Below are 11,054 nucleotides of genomic sequence, written 5' to 3'. Positions count from 1 at the left end.
TTTGTGGTAAAAACTACATTACCCATGATGCTGTGCAGAAAATTCCACCAATCAAAGAGAGTCACGGTAAGCAAATAACACCAAAAGAGCTCTGCAGGGAACCATATTTTTCAATAAATTTAAAATATATTGTTTCTATAGATATAATAAACAACCTTAAATGAATAGTATAATATTTCTCCACTGTTTTTAATTAGATTGTCATTTGCAATTCTTCATGGGATTGTAGTTCTTTCCTGCAATGACGCCGTTAAGTCTTGTACCTGTCTTTTTGTCTACTTTTCAAATACTTTTTTGCTTTGGATGGGTTTGTTCATGGCTTATAACACTTAAAGACTTTTTAAAAATCTCTGGAAGAAATGAATGGAATTACTTCTGGAAGCAACACTGCTGAAAATGAGGATGAGCACTAATATACTCTATTACAGATTCATAGTACCACAGTAAAATCGCCGCCATTGGCAAAGCGACACTGGACTTTCTCGAGGAAAGGCAGCTGGAACTGGAGGAGGTCCACCTGGTGCACTGTTATGTCTTTGCACATGGACACATCGAGGGTCCGGAGTCGGTCACAGTGCAGTGCGATTATGGAAAGAGTTCTGCAGAAACACATTAAGCTCGTTAAGCAGAGCTCGTTTGTTCAAGTACAAAACATGGATGACTGTATGTCGTCACTTACTCGTTAGTAACTGTGTCACAGCAGGCCAGGAACAGATGCTGCAGTCTGTGGAGGAGCGGAAGGGCCCGTGCCATGCCCTGGTCACTGATCTGGGGACAGTGGCTGAGCGCCAGGCTGGTGAGGCTGCGGCAGTGATAGGCTACGGACACCAAGCTGTCGTCGCTGATCTCAGGCAGCATAGAAAGCGAGAGACACTGCAGGTCTGGGAAACGGAGTACCTGAGGTTACTCATTCATACCATTTTTCATTATTTTCACTGTATGAAGCGCAACAGTCGGGTTCCAGAAGTAAAAGTTCTATTCAAATTCTCCATAAGGAAATATATTTTGAACCATGACTTGTAAAGTTTACATTATTTCAACTTATTTTTAAAACAATCATTTAATAGAAGAATTTGTGGTAAAAACTACATTACCCATGATGCTGTGCAGAAAATTCCACCAATCAAAGAGAGTCACGGTAAGCAAATAACACCAAAAGAGCTCTGCAGGGAACCATATTTTTCAATAAATTTAAAATATATTGTTTCTATAGATATAATAAACAACCTTAAATGAATGGTATAATATTTCTCCACTGTTTTTAATTAGATTGTCATTTGCAATTCTTCATGGGATTGTAGTTCTTTCCTGCAATGACGCCGTTAAGTCTTGTACCTGTCTTTTTGTCTACTTTTCAAATACTTTTTTGCTTTGGATGGGTTTGTTCATGGCTTATAACACTTAAAGACTTTTTAAAAATCTCTGGAAGAAATGAATGGAATTACTTCTGGAAGCAAAACTGCTGAAAATGAGGATGAGCACTAATATACTCTATTACAGATTCATAGTACCACAGTAAAATCGCCGCCATTGGCAAAGCGACACTGGACTTTCTCGAGGAAAGGCAGCTGGAACTGGAGGAGGTCCACCTGGTGCACTGTTATGTCTTTGCACATGGACACATCGAGGGTCCGGAGTCGGTCACAGTGCAGTGCGATTATGGAAAGAGTTCTGCAGAAACACATTAAGCTCGTTAAGCAGAGCTCGTTTGTTCAAGTACAAAACATGGATGACTGTATGTCGTCACTTACTCGTTAGTAACTGTGTCACAGCAGGCCAGGAACAGATGCTGCAGTCTGTGGAGGAGCGGAAGGGCCCGTGCCATGCCCTGGTCACTGATCTGGGGACAGTGGCTGAGCGCCAGGCTGGTGAGGCTGCGGCAGTGATAGGCTACGGACACCAAGCTGTCGTCGCTGATCTCAGGCAGCATAGAAAGCGAGAGACACTGCAGGTCTGGGAAACGGAGTACCTGAGGCAGCCAGGAACATTTTGAATATTACTTAGCACTGACTACAAAAGGAAGCTGTATGTGTGACATCATATCCTGTCACCAATATTTGAAAGTACATGCTTTAATCATTGAAGTATCGACCTGTGTGATACTGGTGTCAGTTAACCTGGAGCAGGCCGACAGGTCCAGTTCCTGAAGACCCCTGAGGGCCAAAAGCGACGCTCCCTCCTGATCCCTAAAGGCCCCGAGGTCCTCTTCAGTCACGAGACGTGGCTTCTCCTGGAAAGGCAGGATGGGAGGCTGGAAAAAGCCCATGTTCCCAAAGGTCCTAGTAAAGCTTGGGCCTTTATCCTCCTTCACATTTGGGGCATTTATGAGCAAACTGTGCGCAGTAACTATGAAATGTTACATTAGTCTAAAAAACAAACAAACAGGCAATCCCACCTCTTTGTCTCTTGGATCACAATCTTTGGTGGGTTCCACCATCCCCAGCAGCCCCCAATCAGAGATCTCTTTGCACCAGCCGAGCCGCAGCACCACCAGCGCAGGCAGGTACGTTGCGATGGCGTGAACGCTCAGGTCAGTGAGGCAGATGCAGGACGTGAGGTCCAGCTCTCTCAGGTTACGGCTGAGCAGCTGCGTCAGGGAGAACATGATTGCATCCTGTTTGAGAACACAGGGTGTTAGCAAGAAGGCAGGCAATACAAAAAAAGCTTGTAAGAAATTATTCAAATTCAATTATTCAAACCAAGAATTATATATTTTTATTACCTTAAGCTACTAATTACTATTACATTTTGATAGTATTTTCTTAATCAAAAAAATTATAATTAAATAATAAAATACATTATTATATTATATATAATTATACTACAGATTATATAAAAAAAATATTATACATAAAAATAAAGCACTAAATAATAAAACCAATTGCTTTAATTGTCAATTTAGGCATCACATAGCAGATCATATATATTATAATTATCAAAATTAAAATGGACATTAATTTTGATGTTTTTATGAATACCAAATATCAAAACAAAAATTGTATGATATATTCATATTACCCTAAATGTTACACAATATAATAATCAATTTTTTTTATTTTGACTATTTTGTTAATTTCAAATTATATTATAAGTATAATATTATCATGTATATATAATTTTATTATAAGAAAACGTTATAAATATTTTTGTTAATAAATACATGAAAATAAAACACTAAATTCAATCGGTTTTGTTAATTTAGGCATCATATAATTTACAGTATGAAAAATAGATACATTTTTCTGATTTGTTGAAGATTACATTTTACAGTTATTAAATTATTAATGTTTTTAAAGATGATCTTTAAGTGAGAGTTAGTTGATGGCAAAGGTGATCTAAATGTAAAAGTATGGGATATGAGCAAGAACATTTAAATCTCTAATATTAACTGGTATGATAATTTTTTTTAAAAATCACTAATACTGGCTGATAATTGATACGATACAAATGTTCTTTTATGTAGAAGTGCCATTCAGCACTTTTGCCTCACCCTGATGTAAGCGCAGTTTCTAAGGCTCAGGGTCTCTAGCTGCGCATTGGGCTGTGGAGAGGACAATCCCTTCACCAGGTCTGCACCACTGACATGCAGGCACTCCGACAGATCCAGCCTCCTCAAGCATGGCAGCGTCATCAGCTCGGCCAGGCCTTTATCCGTAATCTTCCAGTCCTGTGAGAGTGACAGCGACCGCAGCTCCTTCAGCTCAGTGGCCACAGCCAGCACCGTCCTACTGGTTAACTCCGTACACGCGCTGAGGTCCAGCCTCTTCAGACCGTTCTGGTGCTTGCAGAGGATTTCCATGGAGTAGTCTGTCAGCTCTTTACAGCCGCGTAGACTCAGATCCTCCAGACGCAGGCCGGGCACCTGAGCTATGGAGCGGAGGGACTCAGGAGTGATGCTGGTGCGACTCAGGTCCAGGCTGTGGAGAGTGGAGGCCTGCTTCTGCAAGAGACTCAGGAGGTTACGGAGGGAAACTAGAGCGGAAGAGCCAAACCCGACCGGGCAACCTCGGTATGGGTCGAACTCAAAAGCAATGTGACATCCAGCCAGGGACAGACTGCATAACCTGGGCGTGCAACTCGTCAGGCGGTTGAAAGAGAGGTCTGAGAGGTAGCGCAGATCAGACAGGTCCAGTTCCTCCAGGTTCCTCAAAGCGTTCTGGACCTATTATTGCACAAAGATACGATGATATTAGATGACATTAGATGATATACACGTCAAGTCACCTTTATTTATATAGTGCTTTATACAATAGAGATTGTGTCAAAGCAGCTTTACAATGTTAAACAGGAAAAACGTGTGCTGATAATGCAAGAGGACAGTTTATCAGTTAAAGTCAGTTCATTGTTGATTCAGTGATGTCATCGTCCAGCTCAGTTCAGTTCTCTTCCAATAGTGTCAATGTTGCCAGAAACTGTCCCCAAATAAGCAAGCCAAAGGCGACAGTGGCAAGAAACCAAAACTCCATCGATGACAGAAATGGAGAAACCAGGCTCAGTCGGGGGGCCAGTTCTCCTCTGGCCAGACGAAACCAGCATGATGATAGATAATATAAACATACAACTTACAATGTTAAACAGGAAAAACGTGTGCTGATAATGCAAGAGGACAGTTTATCAGTTAAAGTCAGTTCATTGTTGATTCAGTGATGTCATCGTCCAGCTCAGTTCAGTTCTCTTCCAATAGTGTCAATGTTGCCAGAAACTGTCCCCAAATAAGCAAGCCAAAGGCGACAGTGGCAAGAAACCAAAACTCCATCGATGACAGAAATGGAGAAACCAGGCTCAGTCGGGGGGCCAGTTCTCCTCTGGCCAGACGAAACCAGCATGATGATAGATAATATACACATAAAACATATATATATATATATATATATATATATATATATATATATATAAAAAACACATATGTGTGTGTGTGTGTGTGTAAAATTTAGTTGAAAAGCCTATAATAGATTGTTTAATGGCAGATTTTATTTACAACTTGTATCCCATGTATCGTAAAAAAAAAAAGAATCTATACCAAAAGAAACTCTACACTGAATCTATACTATAAAAAACATAATTAAATTCTAATATAAAATACAATAACTACAATAGTATATTTTCGTATATATATACAATAATTTGATTTTAAGTTATAAATAAATCTAAATAAAAAATTATAAACATTTTTGTTAAGAAATAAATGAAAAATCAGGCACTAAAAAGTTAAAAAGTTATTGTTTTAAATGTCAATCTAGGCATCACAACATTATAATATTAATATAATATAATTTTATTATAATTATATTTAAATGATAAAAAAATATTAAATAAAATAGTATACATATTGTTTGTAAATGAATAAATGACAAATAAAACAGTAAAAAGTTATTGTTTTACTTGTCAATTGCCACTTTTATAATTTTTGTATTCGTTTGTAAATCATAATAATGTGATGTCTTAATTTACAATTATAACTACTGATTTTAGTTTTTAGTGTTTTATTCTCTGCATTTCTCCTCTTCTCTAGCTTGCTTCCTAATCTAGTTGTCTAATATACCTGGCACTGTGTATTATAAATAATGTTGGCTCTTTGAAGAATTGCTTTGTTCCTCATTTGTAAGTCACTTTGGATAAAAATGTCTGCTAAATGTATAAATGCAATCTAGGTATCACAACTTTTACAGTATAAAAAATGGACATTATATTTTGAGATCAATTTTTAAAGGTGTAACCTGTCGACGGTGCTCCTCTCTAGATAGAAAAGCTCCAGACATAAAGAGGCTGTCCAGCCCCTGAAGGTCCAGCTTGCGGAGCCCGGTCAGATGTGGTAGGAGGCCCAGCAAGGAGGGCTCTGTGATGCTGCTGCCAGGTAGAGCCAACCTGTCCAAGCGAGGGCCGAGGTGAAGCCCCACCTCCAAAAGTACTCGTCTTGACAGGCTGGATCCATCAAGATGGCTGATGACTAGGCCACAGCGAGGGCGCCTTGCAAGTGCACAAATGAAGTCCAGTGAAGATGTGGAAACAGGGAACTTGAAGGTGACATTTTTCTGCGGTAAAGCACCGAAATGGCAATTTAAACAATTATGGAAGTGGGCTAAACACAAAAACAATGTAATAATGTTTTAGATCATCTAGATGTTCAAAGAAAAATTTGAAAAACCTGAAACTGGTGGTCTTGGCATGCATCGTACCAACTCTTACAGACCAGTGATGCCTCCTTTCGATCCGTTATATGAAGGAAACTCAATATATAGGAAATTATCTGGAACAGAAGGGAGAAAAGTCACAGGTTGCAGTCTCTCTGGTAAATATTAAGACAAGTGACAACTATATAATGAAGGTGAAAAATGTATAGCCTGAATGCCCTGTAAGTCGCTTTGGATAAACGCTTCTGCTAAATGCATAAATTATTAAATTATTAAAAGGTTGGGGCAAGTTATTACTTTCATGTTATAAATTTGATGTGTCTTTTATTTTTTTTATTTTGGTTTAATTAAACTGACAGAAAAAAATTCCAAAGAGTCATCTCAGGACGATAAAATAAAAGTAAGATGTATCGATAGAGGACACATATATGTCACCCACAAAAGTAATTTATATACATATAACACACATTTTTTACAATTTTTATAATAAAATATTTTTATTAATATATGCGTTTCTTAATAAATATCATAAGAATATATTTATTATATATTTTTTTATATTAATATATTTAGGCCAACACACACACACACACACACACACACACACACACACACACACAAACAAATACTCGTTTTATTGTTTAATTGTAGTTTAAAATCCTATAATAGGCTGTTTAGAGGCAGGTTTCATTGTGACAACTTGCCCCATATACAGAAAAAGACTTTCAAAAAAGAACCTATACTGAGAAATATTAACTGGGGTAAAACGTGTGACATAATGTCATTCTTCATATCCATTCAGTGCTATTTATATGGAACAGTGTCAAAAAACATGCTGGCCATGCTGTCCTACAATTAAACCACAATGTTATGGAAACATATATTCGTTAATAGGAACTCGTGTTAGCTTGACTCACCTCAGTAGGTAGATACGGACTCTCCATGACTATGAGCTCGTCTCAGTCATCTGGTCTTATTTATTATCACTGAAATTTATTTAATATCAATATTAAATCGTTGACACAGATTAAAGTTGTTTATCATTAAATCGCTTCAGAGGCTGGCGGGTCGCGGACTGTCAACATGCGCGACATTCGTGAGCACGGGACCATCTGATAACACCCTCCTGTTGTTCCTCTTTACACTGTATTAAGCGGCGCACCAAACCCCAACATTATCCACACCAAATTCCGCCACTTCACAATACACTCAGAAATGTGAGTTAATCAAAAAGTAGAGGACACATATATGTCACCCACAAAAGTAATTTATATACATATAACACACATTTTTTACAATTTTTATAATAAAATATTTTTATTAATATATGCGTTTCTTAATAAATATCATAAGAATATATTTATTATATATTTTTTTATATTAATATATTTAGGCCAACACACACACACACACACACACACACACACACACACACAAACAAATACTCGTTTTATTGTTTAATTGTAGTTTAAAATCCTATAATAGGCTGTTTAGAGGCAGGTTTCATTGTGACAACTTGCCCCATATACAGAAAAAGACTTTCAAAAAAGAACCTATACTGAGAAATATTAACTGGGGTAAAACGTGTGACATAATGTCATTCTTCATATCCATTCAGTGCTATTTATATGGAACAGTGTCAAAAAACATGCTGGCCATGCTGTCCTACAATTAAACCACAATGTTATGGAAACATATATTCGTTAATAGGAACTCGTGTTAGCTTGACTCACCTCAGTAGGTAGATACGGACTCTCCATGACTATGAGCTCGTCTCAGTCATCTGGTCTTATTTATTATCACTGAAATTTATTTAATATCAATATTAAATCGTTGACACAGATTAAAGTTGTTTATCATTAAATCGCTTCAGAGGCTGGCGGGTCGCGGACTGTCAACATGCGCGACATTCGTGAGCACGGGACCATCTGATAACACCCTCCTGTTGTTCCTCTTTACACTGTATTAAGCGGCGCACCAAACCCCAACATTATCCACACCAAATTCCGCCACTTCACAATACACTCAGAAATGTGAGTTAATCAAAAAGCGAGCAAGAAAACATTTAAAAAAAGAAAATAATAATGAACGGACACAGGAAGAGCGGTGGACATCACGTGCAAGAAGCGCGCAAAGCTTTCTGGGAAACGTAGTTTAATGAAAGACGGACTCTGACTTTGGATTTGTGTCGACAGATGGCGCCGTATTTAATTTAAACATAGTATGAGCACAAATAAATGAGCCATACACCTAAATATACACGAATAACTTGTATAAATTATATATAATATAACTATATTACGGTGATCGTAAAGGGACATGGTGGTGGGAAAAAATCAGATTGAGTGAAAAAAATTGGGGTGGGAGGAGTTTTGTTTTGAACTTGAATAGCCCAGAATATGAACGTAACCCGGTAAATTGAATTGCACTTTAAGAGTATCCCTCATAGAAAGAAAACGCTTAATTAATGGACTAAAATTTTGGTATAAAAGGCCGAATTCGGTATACAGTTTATTAATAAATTATACATGAAAGCAGGTAAGAACAGAAGCGTTTTCCTCCCATAAAGAAAACGCGGTTTAATGAAGACGGTGATTAAAAAAAAACAAATATGCTATAGAACTTATTAAAAATATATTCTGTGTACATGCAAGCAGATGAGCCCATATGAGCTGAATTGCATGATAAGCGTTTTCTTCCCCATAGAAAACCGCGCTTAACGTGGCTTAATATAAGAAGACCTGTAGTTAAAAATATACTACAGGTAATCAACGCAGTAATCCATTAAGCCAGTGGTTCTCAGACCGTTTACAATGGCGTACCCCCTAGGTCACACCTTTTCCATTAAGGGACAATATTTGCCCCCTTAAATTGATTTACATGTGCATTTTTACTGTTATAGAGGCAAAGTTTTTCTAGCCTTATTAATTGTATGTCATGTTTTATGTCATATTCTTCACATTTCATTAAGTGTATTATTAATATAGCCTAATAAATAAAGCAATAAATTATGGCAAAACGAAGTTATAGCCTACTTGTAGATTCAAAACTAAAATCGTCAGTAGGTGGCGGCAAGTCACTGTCTAATGAGCAAGGCGAAGCATTCATTCATTCATTCAGGAACGAAGTAAATGGTTGTAGTTATGAAAGGCTTATTAATCAGTTCCGATTATCAGTACTCTCCGAATCATTCAAAGCTGCAGATTCATTCACTAACGAAACACTGCTGTTGCTTGGAGACTCACACCAGTTCTGTTGCGGATTTCGTTGGAACTATTATTTCCTTGTAAAATGTAACAAACAATATTGTGTTTAAAATGTAGGCTACACTTTAATATTGCCTTTTTTGTTGAACTGTTATAAATCAATGTCACATTTGCAGTCTTTTGGATATTCAGGGAAAATTGCGTTCTCTTAGGTTTCAGAGTGAAATAAGAACGTAACAGTGCTCACTTTACAAAATGTTCTAATAATCTTTTATATGACTGAATCTTCAAACAGTTTCGAATTATGCCCTGCTGTAAGTGACGGAGTATTTTATGTTTCAGCGATTTGATCGCGCCGGCGCCTCATGCGCACATATTCACTGCAAACGGCCTGTTCATTATTAAAATAAAACATAGAATCACCAGTACAGATCAAATGTTACACAGTCAATTTAAATAATCTGTATTATAGTCTGTGCCTTACAGCGTGAGCCCCGGTCCACTCCAGTGCGGCACATTTTTGTTCATTATGATTTTTTACCTTCGATATTGGAACGTACAAAGCCCAGTTAATTTAATAAATAATGGTTTAGCTTCAAATACATTGCGAATATGGAAACATTTGGATTTGTGCTGAATGAGAGCGGTACGTGAGCCCATACTTTCAGTTTCGCTTTAAATTATGTTTTGGCTTCTTTATAGCTATTCTGGGCTTGTCTGCTTTCCTGTGCATAATATGCTATATTTTATTAATAAACTGTGTACCATATTTTGTTTTTAGCCTATACCGTATTCATCAGCTTCCCTTAAGCGTTTTCTATAGCCTAACGGTTTTAAGTGGGGGAGAAACGTTGCATTATGGCTATCTGCTTTACTGATCGTAATGCAATTAATGAGGTCATTAATATTACAATTGTTATTAGTGTTAATAGTATTTATTAGGCCTAATACCGAATTGGGCCTCCAGTGTCACTGTTATAGTAGCCTACATCAAGCCACATTAAGCGTTTTAGAATGTCCCAAAACCGTGCCTTAAGCTATAAGCAAAGCTGACTGTATTTGATCTTGAGTCCAATTTTAAAATAAAACTCTATGAACTGCTCCATTATGAAAGTACAGCTGTATGAACCACTAACTTACAAGCTGTAAAGTAAACAGAAAGTGTTTGTCTGAACTCAACTGGTTTTGCCAGATAATGCAAATATCTTTTGCGAGAGAACACAAAAGTTTTGCGAGGGAACGCAAAAAAAATTTCCTCCCACCCCGAATTTTTTTTCCACCACCATGTCCCTTTAGGGGCTCCGTACTACGTACAAATCATAACATTGACCTCGAGTAATATTATTATTTACAGTTATTTAAATGATTTACAATTGAGTCACTCAGGCCATAAAACATTTCAGTTGCTCAGAATGTACTAAACACATATTTAACATTATGCAACAGCAATATAATAGAAATAATAAACAGTAGCCTACAGTTAACAACATTTTCACATCCTCATAAAGCTTGTACATAATCATAATGTCTAGCTGCTAGCTCAAAAGTATATATGCTATTTAGCCTACATGTGATTGTCCAATAAGCATAACTAAATTCCCAGTGTTTGATGCAAACTTATATACAGTATATCAAGGAAGCTATAAAACAAAAAAACTATTAAAAACAAGTCATCAGAGACTGTTTATATAAAAAAGGCCATTTTCATTTTCAAACC

General features: G+C 37.1%; 1 protein-coding gene across 3 annotated transcripts; it reads right to left on the bottom strand.

Annotated features, from left to right (window-relative positions):
• Positions 1 to 916: 916 nt before the first annotated feature.
• Positions 917 to 8,249, bottom strand: LOC107575055 (F-box/LRR-repeat protein 3-like). Of its 3 annotated transcripts, none has more exons than XM_016261477.1 (8): positions 7,865 to 8,249; positions 6,146 to 6,247; positions 5,718 to 6,032; positions 3,491 to 4,162; positions 2,396 to 2,614; positions 2,093 to 2,305; positions 1,752 to 1,969; positions 917 to 1,671 (listed from the first exon to the last, which is right to left on the bottom strand). In XM_016261477.1, the coding sequence occupies exons 1-8, from the start codon at positions 7,889 to 7,891 to the stop codon at positions 1,503 to 1,505; spliced, it is 1,935 nt and encodes a 644-aa protein (XP_016116963.1). In that variant the 5' UTR covers positions 7,892 to 8,249; the 3' UTR covers positions 917 to 1,502. The 3 variants fall into 3 exon arrangements, with proteins under 3 accessions (XP_016116963.1, XP_016116956.1, XP_016116969.1); XM_016261470.1 differs by lacking the exon at positions 7,865 to 8,249 and adding an exon at positions 7,049 to 7,349; XM_016261483.1 differs by lacking the exon at positions 7,865 to 8,249 and adding an exon at positions 7,049 to 7,349 and having other exon boundaries at positions 2,093 to 2,251.
• Between the last annotated feature and the right edge of the window lie 2,805 nt (positions 8,250 to 11,054).

The sequence above is a fragment of the Sinocyclocheilus grahami genome, unplaced genomic scaffold (assembly GCF_001515645.1).
Source record: "Sinocyclocheilus grahami isolate Dianchi unplaced genomic scaffold, SAMN03320097.WGS_v1.1 scaffold31.1, whole genome shotgun sequence".
Taxonomy (NCBI): Eukaryota; Metazoa; Chordata; class Actinopteri; order Cypriniformes; family Cyprinidae; genus Sinocyclocheilus; species Sinocyclocheilus grahami.
This window is presented reverse-complemented; position numbering and strand designations above follow the sequence as displayed.